The sequence below is a fragment of the Triticum urartu genome, chromosome 7A, assembly GCF_056163025.1.
Source record: "Triticum urartu cultivar PI428250 chromosome 7A, HENAU_Tu73, whole genome shotgun sequence".
Classification (NCBI taxonomy): domain Eukaryota; kingdom Viridiplantae; phylum Streptophyta; class Magnoliopsida; order Poales; family Poaceae; genus Triticum; species Triticum urartu.
The window spans coordinates 338211679-338235653 of record NC_141879.1 but is presented as its reverse complement, the minus strand read 5'-3'; the positions used below and the strand labels follow the sequence as shown (position 1 = coordinate 338235653).

General features: G+C 45.7%; 1 protein-coding gene across 1 annotated transcript in view; it reads right to left on the bottom strand.

Moving 5' to 3' along the window:
- Positions 1-16987: 16987 nt before the first annotated feature.
- The window catches only part of SEC8 (subunit of exocyst complex 8), a 44130-nt gene continuing 37142 nt past the window's right edge, over positions 16988-23975 (bottom strand). Inside the window, exons 22-26 of the mRNA XM_087532706.1 lie at positions 17942-18043; positions 17772-17846; positions 17585-17680; positions 17427-17476; positions 16988-17343 (exon numbers count right to left, since the gene is read on the bottom strand). Of these exons, the coding sequence (XP_087388832.1) occupies positions 17256-17343; positions 17427-17476; positions 17585-17680; positions 17772-17846; positions 17942-18043 (411 nt within the window). The 3' untranslated portion in view covers positions 16988-17255. The remainder of the gene's footprint in view (positions 17344-17426; positions 17477-17584; positions 17681-17771; positions 17847-17941; positions 18044-23975) is intronic.

The window sequence follows — 23975 nt, the reverse complement described above, 5'->3', positions numbered from 1 at the left end:
AGAGGTAGCAAGAAACCGTGAGTACTCATCCAAAGTACTCGCAAGACTTACATCAGATCTAAACTAAGTATGCATCTGTATCAAAGGGATGGGTTGTATCTGTGGAATAAACTACAGGATGCCAGAAGGGAAGGGGAAAGCCTAGCCTATCGAAGACTAGCATCTTCTGGAAACCACCATCTTGCAGCAACAGGAGGGAGTAGAGTAGCATAAAGTAAAGTAGCAGTAGTGTTATCAACCTCGGCCAGAGATCCTTTCTCAACTCCCTGCGAGAAAGCAATCCCAGAGCCATACTATCCAGTTATCATCACAATCCAATTCTCATCACCATCCGTTTCTCATCACAAATATCCAGTTCTAGTTGTATCGATCGGGATACAACTCCAAGTGTCTGTTACCGTAGGACAGGCTATCGATAGATGTTATCTTCCCTGCAGGGGTGCACCAACTTACCCACCACGCTCGATTAACTCCGGCCGAACACACTTTCCTGGGTCATGCCCGGCCTCGGAAGATCAACACGTCGCAGCCCTACCTAGGCACAACAGAGAGGTCAGCACGCCGGTCTAAATCCTATGGCGCAGGGGTCTGGGCCCATCGCCCTTTGCACACCTGCACGTTGCGAACGCGGCCGAAAGCAGAACTAGCCCCCTTAATACAAGAGCAGGCTTACGGTCCAATACGGCGCACGTCGCTCAGTCGCTGACGTCACGAAGGCTTCGGCTGATACCACGACGTCGAGTGCCCATAACTGTCCCCGCGTAGATGGTTAGTGCGTATAGGCCAGAGGCCCCTCGGATCAAATATCCAAATCGTAGTGGATTAGGAACGTGCAGTAACGAGCAGAGACTCGCGATCGATGTGACCCCGTCGCCCCGTCTCGAGTACTTGCGGCAAGGGCTAAGAATGCCCGGCCACACCTCGTAAGTATCTCGCGGGCACCTTCCAGGTCAACCCGACTCCACATCACTTGCTATTAAACTCGCGCGGGTACCCCTCAGGGTCGACCCGTCTTTAGTAACATGGCTCAGTGTAAAGTCATAGTAACCATAGTAACTGTGTGTCTAACACCAAGGGGAAAACCCGAGGAATCACCCCCGGTGAATCCCACTCGATGTTATCATCAAGGTGAACGTAGGAGGATCCACCCTCGAGGTTCACACTTGAGGGGTTGCACGACAGAGCGGTAACAGAAGTGGTTAAGGAGGAAATCACCCTCGATGACCTCGACCGTATAGCTACACTGCAGAGATCTCATCAGGAGTGATGTAAGAGGTTCCACCCTCGGCACTCGATGGTAACTCAGCAGAGTTGTACAACTAGGGGGGTGATGTGCGGTGTCGGGGCCTGGACGTCGATCACGTTGATCGAGTCATCGAACATAAAGCGAGGCAACTAGGACAAGCTGGGGGTCACTGAGGGATCACTAACCAACCTATACTAAGCAGTTTAGGATAAGCAGGTAAGGTATGAAAGCAGGTAACAAAAACAGGCTATGCATCAGAGTAGGATCATACAGAAAGCAGTAGCAGTTCTAATGCAAGCATGAGAGGGAAAGAAATGGGCGATATCGGAATGCTCAAGGGGGGGTTTGCTTGCCTGGTTGCTCTGGCAAGGAGGGCGGTCGTCGTCGACGTAGGCGATCACAAGGGCAGCATCGGTCTCGGGATCCACCGGAGAGCAGAGGGGGAAGAAACAATAAATATAAAGCAAACATAGCACCACAAAGCATAACATGGCAATAAGATGTGCCGGGTGTGACCTAACGCGGTAGGAGGTGATACCGGCGAAGGGGGGTAACATCCGGGAAAGTATCCCTGGTGTTTCTCGTTTTCGGACAGATGAACCGGAGGGGGAAAGTTGCATGTTCGCTATGCTAGGGAAGCGTGGCGGACGAACGGGCTGCGTATCCGGGTTCGTCTCGTTGTTCTGAGCAACTTTCATGTACAAAGTTTTTCCATCCGAACTACGGTTTATTTTATAAGAATTCTAAAGTTTAAAGGATTTTTTTCAATTTATTTAATTTGAATTATAAACAGTGAAATGGTTTTTTAACTCAGCAAGGGGCTAGCCACACTCAATGACATGTGGGGTCAAGGAGTTGGGTTGACTCAGTCAACACTTTTACTAGTCAACCAATGAACAGTGCATTGGGCCCTGCTTGTCATTGGCACAAACTATTAATTAGGCTTTTAAATAAAAGAGGCCACATGTCATCTGTATATAGACTATTCTAGCCACTAATTAACACCTAGTAGTACTAATCTAAGCAAGGGCCGGCCACTGCTCTGGCCACATGCACGAGGCGCACACACACAGCACACAAGTTAGTAGGCTAGGAGTTATTAACATAAGATGCTATTTTGTGATTTTTGTAGGATTTAAACTATTCATCAAAAGGATTTGGTCTAGTGGGATAAAATGGAGTTGTCATGTATACTTCCTTCACATATTATTTTTACTAGCGTTAGCACTTGATAAGCTGTGGTTTAGGGGCTGTCCATAGAGCTAGTCAGGTTGAAAAGGCAGAAGCTAGCAAGCGCTACAGTAACATTCAGTTTACTGTAGCGCCGTAGTGCAGGCAGAGGCGCAGAGCAACGGTGGGCAACGGCGTGGCGCGAGCACGGCCAAGCGCGGGAGGGCGCGTGCAGGCGGAGGCGGGGCCTGAGAGCGGCGCGACAGTATGCGGGCGGCAGCAGCGACGGCGGTTGAGTAGTGGCAGCAACGCCCAAGCAGCAGCAATAGCAGTCGGCAGGAGCAGCAAGCACTGGCTGCGGGAGCACGCAACAGCTCCAGTAGACGAGCAGCAGCTGCACGGAGCCATGAACCAGGGACGCAGCCACGAGCCACAGCCACGAGCAGGAGCAGCAGAAGCATGGCGCACGCGCACGTGCAGCTCGAACGCGAGCAGGGGCGCGACGATTGGCCGAAGCGCGGGCGCACAAGCGGTGCTGGCCGGACCACAGGAGCGCCATGAGCACGTTCATGTGTTCAAGTGGCCACGGCAACGAAGACATCGACGGCTGGGAGCACCGTGGCAGAGCTGAGCTCCGGCAATGGTGGCGCGGCGTGGGGAGCGTGCTACGGGTAGAGGGACAGTGAGGGATTGGAGATGGCGCGGGGCTCACCTAGGGAGCGCAAGGTGGCCCGTTGATGCTTTAGTAGCAGCAGAAGGCGGCGAATCGGGGCGGCGGAGTTCATCGATGCCGAGGAGCAAGACGAAGGTGATCCGGTGACGGAGTGCTCCCCGGCTCGCGTTCCTGGGCGTAGAGGAAGTAGCGGACGGCGGCGTGTTTTCTGAGCAGGGTCCCGAGGCGCTGGGAGGATGGTGGCCGCGGCTCCTACGGCGGCGAGGCCCTGACTGCGCTCAGCGAGGTGAGGCAGGCAGAGCGAGCGAGATGGAGAGGGCCAGGGATCAGGTGACATGCACCTTTGCATGTCATGGTGTGACTTGTGGCCCAAATTCATATTTAAACATTGTAAAAAAATTTAAAAAAAATTATGCATGTTCATAGCACATATTAAGATAATTCCTAAAAAATTCAGATCAAAATTTGAAACATACACCAAGAAGCAAAAAAGAGAAACTCATATGTGAATAGTATACAGAGAACCATTCGTAACTATTCATAACAGATTTCTCTTTTTTGCTTCTTGATGTATGTTTCAAATTTTGATCTGAATTTTTTAGGGATTATCTTAATATGTGCTATGAACATGCATGATTTTTTTTTATATTTTTTTACAATGTTTAAATATGAATTTGGGCCGCAAGTCACACGGTGACATGCAAAGGTGCATGTCACCTGATCCCTGTCCGATGAGGGCTAGGGTTCGACAGCGGGAGAGATGAGGGGCTCGGGGGGGCTTTAACCTCTCAGGAGCATCGCCGGATGGTCGCCATGTGGCCATCCGCGGCCATGGACGAGGCGCGCGCATCCACGGCGCTCCCGGTGAGCAGTAGGAAGGAGGATGTGGCAAAGTGGGCTGGGCTCCCACTGTTGACCTAGAGCCCAGTCCACCAGTAGTTTAGGTCCTTTCGTATTTTTCTTTTCTGTTTTAGCTTTTATTTATTAACAGAGAGATAAAGGGAACTATTTGGTCAACTATTTCACTTAGGAAAATTTTGGGAGGAGTCCCATTAAATCCCTGGTGATTATGTGACATAAATATTTTGGAGACCAGAATAATTCATTTGATATTTTTCATAAATAGGATAGCATTTAAAAAAATGCTGAATTGGTGTTGTTATAATTGCTAATGCTCATCTTTGCACAGAAGTGATGTTGTGTTCCTTAACAAACAATTGTTATGGAAGTTTTGGCAAATGATGAACATTTTTCCAGCAACTTTTGAGCAACTTCAAAATTCACTTGAAAAATGAATTTGATTCCAAAGTGGAATTTCAATGAGATTTGAATCAAGGGTGATCAAGCAATGCTTAGTTAGCTTAATCACAGAGGTTTACTGTAGCATGACACCGGGGGTGTTACAGAAGGGCGAGAGGGAGAACTTTCCGACAAGTAGCTTGCCAGGTCTTGGCTTACCGGTGCGAATCTTGCCGGCAACTGAAGTCTTGATTCTCAATACTAATTTAGTACTTCTCAGTCATCTGCCTAGAGGTCTTCTTCACGGTCTTGGTGCCCAAGTGTTGAGACTTGGATTGAGCTATCCTCCGGCAAGCCCTTGTCGCCCGGAGGCCTGCAACTGCATGTGCACAAGTCTAGGGTACTAAAGGACCCCTACTTTAGTACACCAACACATGCCGACTTCACCATGGAGCAGGCATAGGTGCACTTCAATGCCACCATGGCGGATGTGCAGCCTGCACCGGCGCCTTTGTTGGTGTTCCAGCAGGCGCAGGAGGAACAAAGATACAACTTGTTCCTCCTCGAGCAGCACCTGCTAGAGGAGAGCCAGATCTACGGCTAGCACGAGAGCGAGGTGGCCGTGGCGGCCATTGCCAGGGCGAATGCCAACTTCGTCGTGGAGCAATGTGCCATCTACGATGCCATACGTGCTCAAGCCATCACTCGCCAGGAAGCGACCGTCGCCAAGGTGCGCCTCCAGGTGATCGCGGAGGAGAACAATGCGAGATGCACCTCCTACACGCCGTCGATGAACTACCTGTGGCCTGGTGGGACGACGACAGCGCGGGCGGCTCCATTCCCACCATGGACCTCGTGTCCACCGGCAACGAACAAGGCGCGGACTCCTCCGAGGATGAGTACCGCATGGGAGGCGGTAGGGCCTTGTGTCCCATGTGGGCCAGTCCATCTCCCACATTCTACTCTTCCTCACCGGAGATCACAACTTCACTTCATCGGTCTTATCACCAGTGCTCATGGAGACGGCGGATGGAGGATGACACGGGCTTGGTTGCCGGGCGCCGGCGCCATAGGATAGGTTTATGGTTGATAACCCACAAGTATAGGGGATCAATTGTAGCTTTTTCAATAAATAAGTGTCAAACCTAGGGGGGAGCTAAAGTAGAATTTATATTCTCTTCAAGTTCTATCGACCACCGATACAACTCTATGCACACTTAACGTTTTCTTTACCTAGAACAAGTATGAAACTAGAAGTACTTTGTAGGTGTAATGCTAGAACTACTTTGCAGGAATAAAACTAGAAGTACTTTGCGAGCTAATAAAAGTTGATTGTTTAGTGGGAAGCTTTTTGTAACACAAGAGAATGATTTGTTCCTAGGCAATCGATAACTAGACCGGTAATCATTATTGCAATTTTATATGAGGGAGAGGCACGAGCTAACATACTTTCCGTACTTAGATCACATGGACTTATGATTGGAACTCTAGCAAGCATCCGCAACTACTAAAGATCATCCAACCATAGCATTAAGTAACAAGTCCTCTCCCATACGCAACAATCCCCTTACTCGGGTATAAGCTTCTGTCACTCTCGCCATCCACTATAAGCGAATTATGAATGTATTGCAACACCCTATGGTGGTAATCCCACACGCTTGCACGACACGGAGGGCACCATAGGATGGCACCAAAATAAAACATACAACTCAAACCAATCACGATCATCAATCAATCCATAGGACAAAACAAACCTACTCAAACATCATAGGATGGCAACACATCACTGGATAATAATATGTGGCATAAAGCACCATGTTTAAGTAGAGATTACAACGGGGATAAGAGGTGTTACACCGCTGCATAGAGGGGAGAGAGTTGATGATGACGGCGGCGAAGTTGTTGGCGTAGATCGCCTTCATGATGGTTGCCTCGACGGCACTCTGGTGCCATCAGGACAGAGGGGGAGAGAGCCCCCCTTCTTATTCTTCTTCCTTGGCCTCCCCCCTAGATGGTGGAGGTTTCCCCTTTGGTCCATGGTCTCCATGGCTCCCGGAGGGCAGGAGCCCCTCCGAGATTGGATCTCTTCCTCTATTCCCTTTTATTTCGCGTTTCTGTTTTCTGGCCAAAAACCGTTTCTTAAATTCCTGGAGACCCGTAAATCTAATTTGGCTGAAATTTTGAGAGGCTTTTTATCCGGATATTATATTTCTTGTGGCTGAAGGACACCTCTAACTGACTTGCAGGTGCCCCACAAGCCTGCCCGGCGCGCCTAGGGCAGGGGCGCGCCGTCTAACCTTGTGGCCCATCGAGCATCGTCTCGCGTTGATTCTTTCTCTCAAAAATCACTTATATTCCAAAATAAATCTCTGTAAATTTTTATCGCGTTTGGACTTTGTTTGATTTGGATATTCTACGAAACAAAAAATATGCAACAAATGGGAACTGGCACTGGGCATTGGATCAATATATTAATCCCAAAAATAATATAAAATGTTGTCAAAAGTATGTGAAGGTTGTAGAATATTGGCATGAAATAATCAAAACTTATAGATACGACGGAGACGTATCAAAGGTCGGGTCGGTTTTTTGTTTTATATGTTTGAAAACTAATGAAAATCCACCGTGTTTGCATGAATGTCGCCTGTTTGTATGAAATCCGCCCATGTTTGCATGAATTTCATCTGGTTTGTCGAAAAAGTGTTTGCAATGTATGCGGACAGCGTTGGACGGCGGTCTCCCGCATCCGTGTCCGCGGACTGTTCCCCTTGTCCGCGAACGGATGTGGGAAGAAATTTGCGGGTTTCCGTTGGAGATGCCCTTATATCCTTCTTTTGGGGTTTAGAAGAATATCCATATTCAATTGGTTTATGTGGAGATAATGCCAGAAAAGTATTTTAGGCTTGTTTCCATCTTAAAGGTTATATATATTTCATTTTGCCCAAGTTAAGTTAGAAAAAATGCTTCCTAAATGGATTAAGGCACAAATAAGAAGCTTGTTAGTACAAAATTACGATGTTCTTCAGTGTGGTGTTATGAAACACAAGGAGTGACAGGCGCTCACAAGACATGCTCCGCGTAATGTTTTTGGGTGGGTTTATGTTAGTTAAATTTTTGTTGATGTTATACTCAAGAAAATCTCTATAATGCCATAACTCATTTATTATTAATCAATCAAACTCATCAATAGTATAGTCTTCTTGCTGAAGAGCATGCTTATGGCGAACCATAAATAGGTAGAAAGAATCATCAGACGGATGATAGCGCTGGCAAAGATGAATCCACATCTCAAAGACATTACTCAGCCCCATAAACTCAAAAGCAAATTGAGGTAGAACACTCGAAGCGAGGGCAGCCGCAACACGAGCATCACATCACATCACTGAGTGTAGGCAGCCAGATCATCTTGATAAACGAAAAGAATCCGAATAATCCAAGACCTGCTAGTTATAAGGGAAACGTTTATGATCGTCGTGCCGGCGGAACTTTTGCGCCGGTCCGCTGCATGCACGTGACGTGGACTGGGTCCCACGCACATCTTTATCCCAGCGCTGCTAGTCCACAGAAATATTATCCCTTTGATCGTCTTTTCTCCCTTCGAGAGCTCGTCCGCCTGCACCGCTTCTTTCCTCTCCGTTGTCGTCGCCATGGCCAGCAACCAGGCTAGACCGGCGAGGCTGCTTGCGTTGTCGTCGCCATGGCCAGCAACCACCCCAAGATGCCTCAAGCTGGCTCTGTCGGCACTGCTCCGGCGAGCGCCACCCTCCTCCTCTGCTGGAACTGCCCTCCTCCTAGTCCTATGGTTGCATCATCGAGAAGCAGACAGCGAAGCTGGAACCAGCCATTTTTTTGATACAATCGACCAACGCAAAAGCTAGAACCATAGTTGATTTTTGCTTCAACCAACAAGCGAGCTGGAACCATAGCTGGGTTTTGCTACAACCAGCATCGATATTTGCTACAATCGGCGGCTGTGTAGTTTTGTGGCCGGCGACGACAAATGGATGCAGGTGGAGATCAGGAAGCTACAACCGTGCTTCGAAAAAGCTACGAGAGGTTACAAAAATGTTTCAGCAGGGTGGACTGGCATGTTTGCATCGAACGACGGTGAACTTGTGACCGGTGATGGCAGGCAGCTTCAACCTACGACTAGAAAGCTGCAACCGGCAGAAGTAAATGTTACAACCATACATGCACGAAGCTACATCCATGTTATCTAGATGAAGCTTTTTTCATCGTCGGATGAAACTTTTTTTGTCGCCAGATGAAGCTTTTAGTGATCCTGGAAGACGTCCTGGAAGGCGTTGGGAGGGAAGAAGAAGCAGTCAACGACCTGCGCCGGGGGAGGAGGAGGGGGAGGAAATACAAGTAGGCCTGCGCAAGCGAGATTAGCGCCGGGGGGCGAGATGGGGAGACGTGCGCGAGCGAGATTAGCACCACGGGGATGAAAGGAGTCGTTGCTGCTCGTGCGCGCAAAAAAAGGGTGATGGAAGGGCGTGATCTAACGGCCCGAGCGAAGCGATCGGACGCTGGGCATTGGACCGGCCGAATCGTTCGGCCGGCGCACCGGCGCGGATCAGTGCCCTAGTTATAACCAGATCAGCGGCAATCCTGGTTGCATCCCTATCAGGATCAGAAGAACTGGACATTGCACTCTCTTTTTTTATGAGCAAGCCAACTAGTCCTCAGAACCGAGTCAGAGAGCAGTCCAACAACCGAACGAGCATAGCCGAGCCGGACACGAGAGCTGAGCCAGGCTGGTCACATGAGCCGAGCCGGTCAGAAGCAGATCACAAGATGCCCGCGATCACATGAACAACTCACAAGCAGTCGATTTGATTAGGACAGCGAGGACACTCGCGTCGATGGGGGCCGGCGGCAGATGTGCAGAGGACCCGCGGCAGGCTGTCGGTGGCTGATATGCGGAGGGCAGGCGGAGCAGAGGCTGGCGGTCCGGCGGCGACGGAAGGCGGGCGGAGCATAGGCCGGTGGTCACGGCAGCGGGCGGAGCAGAGAAGCAGCCGGTGACGGGACGAGTTGCAGCAGGAGGCCCTCGTGAACAGGGCGACAACCTGCTGAGGCGGGATGGACCAGGGCCGTACCTGAGAATCTGGGGCCCAGTACAAAATTTGAAATTAGGCCTTTTATATGCAAAATACTAATTATAAGGTTACTTCAGATGGTTGGCGTTGTGTCATCGTGTGGGATGTGGTTGGCGTTGGAAGTTGGAATGTTGCACAGGAGGTTAAACATTCATTTTTAATTACTCTCATGATTAATACGGCTAATTGCTATTTAAGATAAATTTGAGGGCCCAAAAATTTTAGGGGCCCTGTGCTGCACCTGCTTGCGGTACGGGCTTGGGATGGACCAGGTGGAAGATCCGGCTGCAGCGACCGAGCTTGAAGAGGAAGAGTCGGCGGCCCGTGCGAACCAGGGCGACGGCCTGCTGGGACGAGTTGACCAGGAGGAAGATCCGGCGGCGACGTGGGGACGCATGCAGGAGCGGCTGCTAGGGCACATCAACGGGAGATCAGCCGGACGCTGGAGAACCACGAGCACGGCTGCTCGGATCGATCGAGTTTGATCCAGATGGATAGCACGAGATGGTGATGCTAAACAATTTAACATTGGGAAACGCTTTGTAGCAGTAGTCTGATTTAGAAGCAAACACCCTACCACTCAGACCACTCAACACCCCTTGGTTCTAGCTTAGTCTCACGGTTTTAGATAAAACCGTTTCACACATATGCTAACCACCGGCATATCACGCTATGTACAATAAGATGACATAACCAGGCTATAAGAATTAAAATATTATATCTTTGCTTAATTGGAGGAGAAAGAAAAGGAGAAAGAAGAGAAGCGGGCTCGCCGTCAATCGCACCTCTGCTGTACTCTCCAGTTGTGCCGCCAGTTGCCATCTACTACGCGGCGTGCTGCCTTCACACCTCAACGCCGGCCACACCATCCACCCACTCTGCCCAGATTTGATCCCCCCGCTCCATCTCCCACACGATGGGCCCCTAGGGAGACCTTGCCGGTGAGCCATCCCGACATTAGGGGGACGTCCCACCCATCTCCTCTACGTTTGATGCGACGGTTGGAGAACAAACAGATGCATCCAGCCTTTTTCCTCTCTTTGAAGCCTCCCTCTCAGAATAGAAGGTATCGTCAGTGCATCAATCTTCTCTCATTTCATCATCGTTTTTACTTGGTTCACATTGTTCTCCGTGTGATGATCTTTAATTTCAACACTGTAACTAGGTGTCAGTGTTGGGTGTGGTATATTCATAGGTACACATGTTTATTGTGCGCCACATATTGACTATTGTTGGTGTGAAATTGTTCTATTCATTATTACGTCACTAAATCATCATGCAATTTAGTTGTTTTTGGTTTTCAAATCACCCTAACTTCCATAGCTATGTTGACGACAATCGATGTTGTCTTTTTAGTGTGGAAGTTCAATGCTTCCAATGAAGTTGAGAATTGTTGAGATAACAACCTTCACGTGCTTCCTATATATGGAGCTTCCAAAGTATACTACAAATATATCGATAGTTTTTTCCTTGAAATACTTCAACCATTATTGTTGAATTTCCAGTATAGTTGACAGAAAGATGCATCTACATGTTTGTGTCTACGTTGTTTAATTTCCATTTCAATTTTATGCTTCCAGTTTAAGTTGGCTCCTACTGACATAGCACATGCATCGTACCCAATAATTCCTCATCCGGAGCACCCTTTTCATGCTTCATATTGACATGTTCTAATTTCAAAATTCCATGCTTCCAAGTAACACTTGTTCTGTTCCTTGGGCTCTCCTTCCATTCTTCTTTCTCAATGAGCTATGTTTTTTGGGCTAGAAAATATGCTTTCATTTTCAATGCTCTATGATTTCATTGAAGATTAATAATATGTATATATCATATTTTCATGGTCCCTGCAAATTATGCTTCTGAATCACCCCTCGACTGCTTCAACCAATATCAGTTTGTGCTATAGACACAACAATGTTGCATCTTTTAAAAAAATTATTGTTCATACATTTTTCTTGCAACAATTTTTTTGTATGAACCACTACTAATGTATGCTTCATTGAATCTCATTTGTGTTTTCATGAAAAATATACAAGATGCTTCTAAAATTTACTTATAAATGTTTCCATGGTAGTGAATCTCGGCTTCAAGCATTGTCATGTGGGCTTCTGTTGTTGTCTAGAGATATTGGTTCAAGCAAGTGAGTGCTTGAACCAATACATGTGAATCTTCTTTTAGTCATATTATTGTACATGCATGTTGCTTCGTGCGGCAATATTTTTTGTTTCAACCACTACTGAGGTTAGCTTCATTATTTCTTTCTCATGTTTTCCATGTACAAATATTTTTCCCACTTGATTCAGGCGCGTCTTTATTTCCAACATAATGCTAATAGTGTTGAGTGTGCTGGACCAAGCATCACTTCTTATAAGAGGCTATCTTGTTGAAGAAAAACTTGTGACGGTGCGGAGGTTTCATATGATCAGTTAATTGAAAACGTACATCGAAGCTGACAATGCATAAGTGAAATTAGTGTTGTTGTTGTTGTTGTTGTAAAAAGAATTGTTTATGATTTGTATATGAATTTTGAGGCCCTTTATATTTCTGTTTTGTGTTTCCACAGACGATTCCATTGGCGAAGCAAATGTTTTTATCAAATGTGAATATTATTTTTGGTACACCAACTAATGTTTCCAAAGCAACTAAAAAAAGTCTTCCATGTCATAGAAATAATGCTTCCATGGATAAAATAAAAAGATTTTTATCGCATGGTTGAATGATATGTTTCCATCGCAACGTGAAAGGGTGCTTCCATCGATAAAAGTAATGCTTCTATGATTGAATAATATGTTTGCAACCTGAAAGCGTGCTTCCATTGACAAAAAGTAATGCTTCTATGCAAAGTTGCCACGAAAAAGTTCTCAAAGAAAAAACTTGCCATGAAAAAATGCATCTACGAAAATATATTTTTTGTATTTGTTTATTTGAAGCACATCGCAATGTAAAAGTGATGTTTCCTTGCACAAAAATGCATCTGGAAAAATAAAAATATATTTGTTTCCTGGAAGCAAATCACAATTATTTTCGGTAAGTAATTAGATGTGATTAATGCATAAATCCCCTAACTAACGGAAAGCATCCATTAATTAAGCAAACCAACACACCAAACGTGGGATTTGTACTACCAAATCTGACGGCGGTGATTCTTCTCATCCTACGGTCATGCACTGGAAGCAAGGGATCAGTAGTCTGATCCCTAGCGGCTCCCTTTAACATTATGGGGAAACGCTTTGTAGCAGTAGTCTCAGGGAAACCAATAGCGATCAAACTACTAATCCATGTGCTTCCATCAGACCATTGCTCTACCGTACAGTTGGATAGGAGAGCGTAGGATGGCGCCGCTACATGTAAGTTTCCACTTTATTGGTAAGCAATACTCCTTTGATGACACCCTTTAACTATCCCGAAAATTACTCACGGTTAGTGCTCTGCGCTACCTTCGAAATTTGCTCCCGTAAACAAACTACCCCTGAAATTACTCATGGTTCGTTCCTTCAATGTTGAAAGCAAAACCCAGGCATAGGTGATATGGAATATTTGACGCATACTGCGCTAAGGTTGGAAGCATTATTTTGCTGTGTATGAAACATATTGCACTAATGTTGAAAGCATGAACAGTACCCAATAGAAATTTTCGTTCAAGTTTAGATGTGTTGCATCATTTGGCTATTGTGTAATGCTCCCTCCGTCCCAAAATAATCGTCGTTGATCTAGTACAACTTTAGTACAAAGGTGTACCAAATAAACGACACGTATTTTGGGACGGAGGGAGTAGATAATAGAAGCATCGTTCTTATGCGTAAGAAGCAAAAATAGAGCAAGGACGGATACACCATTGGCAAAAAATGAAGTATTTAAATGTGGGAAGAAGCAATTAGATCTGTTCCAAACACAGTGAAAAAATGCTTCCAGAAAACTAAAAATTATGTTTTGAGAAACAATTACATGTATTTCTGGTGTGAATGCATGGTTAAATGTATGCTTCCAAAATATTGGAAATCTATTCAGGTACATTCCCATCGAAGAGAAAGACTAGGAGAGTTACACGGTTATCGGGTAGCATAAAGGCTTCGGCCAAAGACGCGTCCGCTGGACCATAGCAACAACAACGCAACCTGGGTGCCACCACCAACTACGTTGGCAACGGGAACAAGAGGGATCGATGCAGCGTGCTGACAAGATCGAAGCAATGGTGGTTAGCACCAAGGCATGAGCACAACAAAAAAGAATTGAATGTGTTCGTCACCAGGCAGCAAGCCGAGGGAGATGGAGCACGGTGGTGGGACAGGGCAGCAGAGATCTTATGCGCCTGACGTCCTCTTGCGTGGGCTTCGTCGCTTCGACTGCGACTTCTGTGGAGCGTCTCCTTCATGTCGCCATGGGATGAGGGTGCATGATGATCTCGCTGTGGCCAGAGCGATTAGTGGCACAACGAGATCGGATATGCAGGCGGTGGATTTTTCGGCGTTTCACGGATAGAGCATGATACCGTTGAGGAGATTGGTGTATGGAAGCCGTCAATAGGTGGTTAGGGTTCCAAGATAATGGATGAAGAGGTGCAGTTGGTTAGCAAGTCTCGAGTATGGGAGTGTCATTGGATGGAAACGCTTGCATCAACGACCCTAAAGGCGTTTGACGAGATTTCAAGGATCATTATACTGATAGGAAGGGTTTCCCATATTACAGGGAGGCCAAAACCATCATTTATTTATGTACAAGTGGGATGCCACAAGACTAGAATGTGAAATGTCAAAGGGCATCATCAACATAACTCTAACACTATTTAGAAAACACATGTCACATAACAACCCCCTCCTCGCAACACGATTCTACAAGAACACACTAACTATTTGGTACTTGTAACCTAATATGACTCTTTGTCCAGGCAAATTTGAACCCAAATAGATCTAAAAGTACCACCCTCGCATCAATGTGCCAAACTTTTAGAGGTAGCCAACATTAGTTACACATGACGAATTACCAACATAATATGTGATAAACATATCCTTAATCATAAGAAAATGCATTTGCAGCAAGATGCTCATCCATAGGGACCCTACGAAATTTAGGATGGTTTCTTAATCATATGTTTGGTTCACTGTTAAAAAGTCATGACTCACACATTGTCCTCGTTCTTCCCTAGAAACACGTAGTGAGCCCCTACCCTAGCTGCCACTAAGGTTTTCTCATCGCCTCGCCTCGATGCCCCTCCTTCTCTCATCTGGCGTCCTTATTGGTTGCTAGTCTAGTGGGGACCTGCCCCTTTCGTTTGTCTTAGTTCTAGTAGGTCATTGTTTTCCTTAGGTTTTGATTTACTAGCAGCATCGATGATGTGGTGGTAAACAATGACGCATTAGAATAAGGTCTCTCTGACCACTACTTACCTGAACAACGTATAAGCCATGAAGGTTATCTTTGGATATTGGTAGTTCGTACTTTAATTAAGGAGGCAGTTGATTGTCTTTTGGTACAACAGTTTCGATCTCTTTCGATTTGTTCGAAAACATGGTCCTATTTCAAGATTGCAAGTGTACGCTACACGGGGGAGTGAATTACAAAAAACATCGACATTGAAGGCTAGGGTTGCAGAAACCACACTTCTACAGTTTTGTGCCAAAAACCACTAATTTCGAGGCTAATTTTTTGCAAAAAACACTAGTTGACGGATTTGGTTCATTTGATGACAATTATGACATGTGGCGCCCACAAAAGCTGACGTGGCATAACGGTTCGGACTAACGTTGTTAGACTTTCTTTTTGCAAAAAACTCCTTCGAACAAACAAACAGCCAACTCCCAGAGGTGCCCGATCCTGCCGCCGTCCAGGAGCCCCCGCACGTCCTCGTCCGGCCGGCGAGCCACCGAAGCTGCAACGCCACAGCTGACCTCCTCCCCTCTATATCACTCGTGCGCCACCGCCGCCATTTCCCCGCCACATCGGGCCGCCGCCGTCCCCAAGCCGGATCCGGCCACATCTGGCCGCCGCCCTGGCCTCCAATGCTCCCGCCCGGTACTGGATCCGGCGAGGACGCGCCCGCCTGGGAGGGCTGCAAGGCGTGGTTCCAGCTCCGACCTCCTCTCCCTCCTACGCACCGGATCCGGCGGAACCCGACCGGGAAAGCGAGCCGCCACCGCCCGTCGCCATGGCTGTGGACCTCGCCGTCGCGCCTGTCCCTCTCAGTGACCTGGACCTCGCAGAATTCGACCGCGTCATGGCGTTCAAGCACGACGTGCGGGTCATGCTTGCGGAACAACCACCGTGGTCTCCATCGACGGCCGCCATATCCGCGTGCGCAGCGACGGCGGGAGCCGGAGACCTCGAGCGCCTGGTCGACGGACCCTGCGGAGGCGAGGTGAGAAACGACAACGGTGTAGGTGCGCGTGTCGGGGAGATAGCAGAGGGTGGGGACTCCGGCTGCCGGCGCCGGCGCTGGCCACGAGCACACGCCGCTGCCACCTCCGTGGAGGACAGATGAGGAGGCAAACGACGAGGCGGGGGCTGATTGCTTTTTTCATTTTTGAGTGAGGGTGTCTTTGTGAAATTACGGGGACTGTTTTGTAAATCTGTATAAATCCACCGTCGAACACCTCAAATGTCAGCCGTTACGCCACGTCAGCTTTTGTGGGCTTGACCTGTCATAATCGTCATCAAATGAGCCAAATCTGTCAACTAGTGTTTTTTATAAAAAATTAGTCTCGGAATTAGTGGTTTTTACAACCTTAAGCTTCAATATCGATGTTTTTTGCAATTCACTCCGGGATGATGCCCCAAACTAACATTACTTCAGCATTTACTAGTATGACAAGAACTTTTGTAGGCGTGTCCTTCCCTTGCTCCATGTTCAGCGGAGAAGACGATCAATATGATTTTTGTATGTAATTTAATTTTAACTGGTTGTTTACGCCTTCTTGTCTTTTCATTGTATCGAGACTTAACCAATATGATTTTTGATGTAATTTATGTTTAACTGGTCATCTGAGACTTGTAACCTTTCAACTGTACCTATTACTATTTTCGTTCAGAGTCATCAGATACCCTCTTCATTCACAAATATACGTTTGACCTACTACTCTTTTCTTTTATAATTATCAGATACTCCCTTCAATCACAAATATACAATGTTATAAATTTTTTTTCAGAATTGAATGTATATATACACATTTCAGTGCGTCTATTTACTCATTTCAGTCAATATATAGTCCATATTAAATTATCTAAAACATCTTATACTCCCTCGGTTCCTAAACATTTGTCTTTCTAGAGATTTCAACAAGTGACTACATACGGAGCAAAATGAGTGAATCTATACTCTAAAATATGTCTACATACATCCGTATATTGTGTCCATTTGAAATGCCTAGAAAGACAAATATTTTGGAACGGAGGGAGTATTTGTTAATGGAGGGAGTACCTTTTAGTGTCTTTCTTTAAAACTAGAAACTATGGCTCACCACAATTTGCTAGCACATGGCTCGCATTCGGTCTTAAATTCATGGCCACAATTGGCACATTTGTGGTGACTATTTACCATGTGCTATGTGGCGGCAACAATTTGAATAACGGAACACATGAATCTGAGAATTTTATTAAAATTACGTCCAAAAGATTACACATTTACAACAATCAAGAATGAGCATTCCAGTCAAAGCACTACAAATTTACAGTGAATGAGACAACAAATAACACATTACCTACACTGTAGACATCAAAAGAAAAAAAACCAAACAGAAATAACAAAATTAACTACAGCTACAAAGAAAGCCGAGAAAGATACAGTGAGACATCTGCCACCACTTACAGCTAAAATCATCTTGCCCAATTCAATTTAATGACTCAAAATCTGTGAGATACGTCGTTCAGCATCCATTGGTATCTCTCTACCAGGTACATTGACCTTTAGTATGCTCAAGTATCTACACAAACAAAGTAACATCAAACTAAATATGGTTAACCAAAAACAATGACAATGTAAATGAAAAATATTCGACACGCTTACTCTTTTGCAGAAAAAAAATATTCCTGTTCAGCAATGAACCCAAGCAAAGACTGCACATTGAGGAATAGGGTGATTAAAGCTTCAAAGAAAAACACGACTATATTCGCAAAAAAGGAAAAAAACACGACTATGGATACGTGGTATTATTATTAGTGTACCTCGAAAGGCAGGTTTAGTAGCTCATAGAATGTCCGAACACGATCTAATCTCTGTTGGACTGCCTCACTATCAATGGAAGGTATGGCTGCAAGTGCCTGCATAGAGAGAAATAATTTACACATGTGACTATGGAATCGGCCATCTACTTGATCTATCAAAAACTATTACTGCAAATGAAAGTCCTACCTGTTCTAGTGCTATCGAGTTTCTGCATATTTGTTGAACTCCCAACAGGTTGATGGACTTCATTAGTGCGAGTGCCTTTCATAATTGAACAACCGTAAGTAGGATATCTGGAATCTGCTTTGACAGTAGAGGCTTATAACAAGAAGAATAAGCAGTGATTCGGAACAAACCTTTATTGATGCATTAGCAGCAACACTAGAAATCCCACCAAATACATAGTTCCTTTTCGATTCTGCGATGTAAGGAGCCATTTCTTCATCCCTACGTGCAATCTGTCACATTGTAAAGCCCAGCACATGTTAAAGGGCCCAATAATATCAGTAAATTGAAGAATGCAGCATTACTCAATGTGCACTATGTGATGTGTGAGTACAAAATATGAACTTGAATTTTTATCTAGATGCATATGCATCCAAATCGATACTCCTGTTTCACTTTTAATAGTGTACCTATTCAAAAGTTTAGCCTAAACAAACTCTTATAAAATTTCGGTAAGGATTAAATTAAGAACTAAGCCAACTACATCCTCTCACAGTGTTTTGAGGCTCTGAACCATTCGATCCGCTCATTTAACGCTCCAGATCATCCGATCACCTGCTCCTCCCACCACGCCCCCGTGAGTGAGGGCTTTGCACCACGCTGTCCTGGTGTCCCGGCCAGCCCAACTTTATTGGACTGCTGCTCCAGAAACTGAGTTGGGTGCCTTCTAAACTCTACGCGCAACGCAGATCCTCCGAGACCTTTTCTGAGTCTTTCAGTCAGAGGCTGCACTGACTGGTGAGTGTTCCATGGGTCTCCAGCACCTTCCCAGATGTTGTCCTGCCAGCTGCAACGGTTCGACCCCATCGTATACAATGCCTCCTGAGTCAGGTGGCGGAAGAATAATGGCAAGGTAGCTCGACTATCCGACTTCCGTTGCAGTTACTCTTACTGAAGAGTGGAGATGCGTTACTGCCCGTCTGCCTCCTTTTTCTAGCTCCACCCAAGGTTTGCATCTGCCTTTCTATGTGATAATTTGGCCACAATCAAAATAGTATTGCCATTGAAATTGAAAAGAAAATGGAAGAACTTGTGGCATGTGGAGCAGATGAAGGAACTGATGAGTACTTCACAGCAACCAAGTTGTTTGCTAAGTTTGAAAATCGTTGCTTCTTTAACAATATGAAGACTATCGAAATAGGTGTTAGGATCACACTTTAGACATGTGATCATGGAAGTGTTATTTCCTTCCTTTATGTTATGTCGCTTGAGACTTATTGAACTATATTCCCTTTATGTTATGTCGCTTGAGACTTATTGAACTATATTTCCCTTTATGTTATGTCACTTGAGACTTGTTGAACAATATTTCCCTTGACGTTATGTCACTTGAGACTTGTTGAACAATATTTCCCTTTATGTTATGTCACTTGACACTTGTTGAACTATATTTCCCTTTACCTTATGTCACTTGAGACTTGTTGAACAATGTTATTTTGTTATCGCTCGTGTTGATCATGACATGCACATATTACTTTGTTATCTTTTGTGACTATGTAGATGAGCACAAGTGGCAGCCATAGTGAAGAGTCCGAAACTGATTCTGATGCTATGGCAATCTCAAAGGAGGCAAAGGCAGAAAAGGTACATGATGGCTGCACTTGTTGGTTACTTGTTTCACTTGCAAATTTGTGAATCTCTTTCAACATTATTGAATCTTACTAACAATTGCATAAATTTTGTGCCAACATCCTCACCAAGCTACTCCAAAAGCTTTATTTGTGTAAGTGTGAGAATTGACAAGATCCGCTACCAATTGTGCTATTTCCATAATACCGAATTGGATGATCATTGATCCATCTTCAACATCGGATAAAGTACACTTGGTCTGGTTCTTTCGTTTCTTTCACTAACATATTTGCTTGAGAAGATGGATAGGCCAAGTACTTCTACAAACCCTCTCTTCGACAAGCAAGAAGAAGAGCCATACAACTACGTCACCAAGAATCAACTATTTGGTGCGCAAAGAGCTTTGTATCAAGCTAATGAAGCTTTGAGCGACCGCGTCGAGCAACACGCCAGCGACTTGAGGCACTCCGAAGCAAGAACAAGAGACTACCTCGACAAGAAGCTGTCATCACAAATGGACAAGTTCCACACCTTGATGGTCAACCGTTCTTCTACAACTTCATCATCATCATGACGGCGCCACTCAAGCCTACATTCTCCGAATTCATCTTCGGACGCAAGCCTCCCACAAGTTCGTTCGCCTCGTCGCCAAGCGCATCAAGATCATCAAGCTTCCGACAATCCTTTCCATGGCAATGGTTTGCAAGACCGCGTTAAGGAGCGTGAACGTAATTGTCGCCAAGAGCAAGTTCCACAACGCCAAGAACAAGAAAACCAAGACGGCGACGCTCTACAACAAGAATGACAACACCGTGAGGAACAAGCCCTAGAAGCTCAACGTGCCCTGCGCGAAGCCACACGAGCCGTCAACGACCGCAACCGCCGTGTGCGTGAACAACAAGAGGCCCTCCGACGAGAGCGACAAGACGAAGCCGCACGCCTTGAGGAGCGCCAAGAGTTGAGGAACCGTTCAAGAATTCCACGCCCTCAACGTTAAGTAATCAAGCGGAGCACAAGGAGCAAGTAGTTCAAGACCCTCCACCAAAACGAGAGCGTCAACACCATCGTCACCTACACAATGAAGAGCAACGCTACGACAAGCTCAAGTTCAACATGCCAAAGTTCTCCAGTAGCAACGACCCCGAAGATTGCCTCTCATGGGCATTGAAGGACGACAAGATATTTCGCCTTCACAATTATGACTAAGAGAAAAAAAATCGCCATAGCCTCACTTGAGTTCCAAGATTATGTCTTCATTTCGTGGGAGCAAGTCATTGAGCGGCGTGAAGCAAAAGGTGACCCACCCATCATAACATGGAATCAAATGAAGGAGGTCATCAGAGCGCGTTTTGTGCCTACTTACTATAGTAGAGATCTCTTCAAGAAACTGCAACTTCTCAAGCAAGGCACCAAGTCCGTTGAAGAGTACTACAAAGAGATGGAGATTGCCATGATACTAGCCAATGTCACGGAAGATGAGGAGCAAACTATGGCACAGTTCTTGAATGGACTCAACCACACTATCAAGAAGATCACCGATTTCCAACCACACACAAATCTTCTCGAGCTAGTGCACCAACCTACCAAGGCGGAACGACAAGTGCAAGAGAACTACAAGTACGCCAAGTATTCCTCCCAAGACCTACTGTTCATACAATCAAGCTTCAACGACTACGACGCCTTCTCCCTCGACTAAAGCATCACCAAGCAACAGTGAAAGTCAAGCTACAAGAAACCTTCGACATCTTCAAGTCGTCCTCCTACTACAAGCAACTATAAGCCCAAAGCTTCATCATCACCTACTCAAACGGATGAGACCAGCACCTATGACTCTATGAGTGAAAGAAATGGAAGCACTTGAGCACATGACAATGCACCGCCAAGTGAATGAAGATGAAGACGAAGTCTTTTTCTGACAATGACTTGAGCCCCGCCAAAGCAGGCCTTGACACTTCAACACCAACAAGACGAAGACCAACGTTGCCATATCTTCCACGCCAAAGCAGGCATCTACGGACGCTCCATCAAGGTCATCATCGACGGAGGAAGTTGCCACAATTTGGCAAGCGAAGAGCTATATTCCATGCTACAATTGGTAAAGATGAGACATCCTCGCTCCTACAAGGTCCAATGGCTTAGCGACTCCGGCACCATTCAAGTGGAGCACACCGTGCAAGTATCATTCAAGATTGGGCCTATGAAGACACCTCGGAGTGTGATGTGGTTCCTATGTCCATGTGCCATCTCCTCTTAGGAGGACCTTGGCAATTCGACCGCGGCGTCATCCACAATGGGCAAACCAATCGCTATACTTTCAAGATGAAGGACAAGGAGTACGCGCTACAACCCATGTCGCCAAGTCAAGTGATCGCCGGCAAGCAAGCATCTATTCATCGTGGAGAGAATAGTGAGCGGGTGAAGCACCCAAAAGAGAGTGAGCGCCACAAATCAAAATTGAGTTCCTACACAATGAGCAACAAGAAAAACTTAGTGCTTTTAGCCACCAAAAGAGACATGAGGGATGTGAGTGAGAGCCCATCGAGTGTCCTTCACTTTGTACTTGTGTGCAAAGATGAAGCGGTGAGGTCTAATACTTCACGGGATCTACCTTTGGTGTTGTCTCGTTTGTTGCAGGAATTCAAGGATGTGTTTCCAGATGAGCTACCTCCGAACTCCCTCCACCTCGCGGAATCGAACACCGTGTTGACCTCATTCCCGGCGCACCTTTACCGAACAAGGCACCATACCGCGTCAACCCCGACGAGACAAAAGAGATTCGACGGCAAGTCCAACATCTCATGGAGAATGGGTATGTACGCGAGAGCTTAAGTCCATGTGCCGCTCCGGTTATTCTTGTGCCTAAGAAAGATGGTAGTTATCGCATGTGTTCGGATTGTCGTCCCATAAATGCTACCACCGTTCGTTATAGACACCCCATTCCACGCCTTGATGATATGCTGGATGAACTTAGTGGAGCCACCATTTTCTCAAAAATTGATCTTAAATGTGGCTACTATCAAATTCGCATTCAAGAGAGTGATGAATGGAAAACGGCTTTCAAAACCAAATATGGCTTGTATGAATGGTTAGTCATGCCTATGGGCTTATCCGAAGCGCCTAGCACTTTTACACGTGTGATGCATTATGTTCTTCACAAATATATTGGCATATGTGTTTGTGGTATACTTTGATGATATACTTGTGTTTAGTCAATCTCTTGAAGATCATGTCATACATCTTAGGGGTGTCTTGCAAGTTCTTAGAAGCAAGTGTCATTATGCAAATATGGAAAAATGCGCCTTTGGTGTTGATAAGCTTATTTTCTTAGGCTTTGTTGTGTCTTCTAAGGGTGTTCATGTTGATGAGTCTAAAATTGACGCAATTAAAACTTGGCCACAACAAACCAATTTGCAACAAGTGCGTAGTTTTCTTGGTCTAGCCGGTTTCTATCGTCAATTCGTTAAGGACTTCAGCATTATTGCATCGCCATTGCACGCATTAAGTAAGAAGAATGCACCATTTGTTTGGGGTCCTTCCCAAGACACTGCATTCCATGAGCTTAAAAACTTGCTTACGCATGCTCCATTACTTGCCTTACCCAACTTCGATAAAACTTTTGAAGTGCATTGCGACGCTAGTGGTAATGGCATAGGAGGCGTGTTGATGCAAGAGAAGCGCCCTATAGCATACTTTAGCGGGGGAAAATCCAGAGCACAACTTAACTATCCCATTTATGACAAAGAGTTGTATGCTTTGATGAGTCTTGCATATTTGGGAGCATTATCTTCGTCCTCATGAATTTGTTCTTCATACGGATTATGAAACGCTTAAATACCTTAAGGGTCAAACGAAATTGAATAAGCAGACATGCCAAATGAAGTGAGTTCATTGAGTCATTTCCTTATGTGATCAAGTACATCAAGGGTAAGGAAAATGTTGTGACGGATGCTCTTTCACGCAAATGCATGCTTGTGACCCAACTTGAATTGAATGTCATAGGATTTGAGCACATTAAAGACTTGTATGCGCATGATGCTTCATTTGCTATTCCGCATAAAACTCGGGAGCGATATTATATCAAGGATGATTATCTTAACAAGCTTTGTATACCCAAGTCTTCTCTTCGTTTGTTGCTTTTGCAAGAGGCTTACGGCAAAGGACTTATGGTACACTTTGGACGCAACAAGACATACGTAACGCTCTCCAACAACTACATTTGGGCCAAGATGTTCTGTGACGTCTCACGCTACACCAACCGATGCTCTACATGTCACAAAGCTAAGTCTAAAGCTCAATCCCATGGTCTATATATGCCACTTCCTATTCCTTATCACCCATGGGAAGATATTAGTATGGATTTTGTGCTTGGTTTGCCTAGAACTCAAAATGGAAAAGATTCGGTATTTGTTGTTGTGGATCGTTTCTCTAAGATGGCACATTTCGTTCCGTGCAACAAGATAGATGATGCTTCGCATGTTGCAAATCTCTTTTGTAGGGAAATCTTGAGATTGCATGGAGTGCCCAAGACTATTGTGTCGGACCGCGACGTCAAGTTCCTTAGCTACTTTTGGAAGACACTATGCGCCAAGCTCGGAA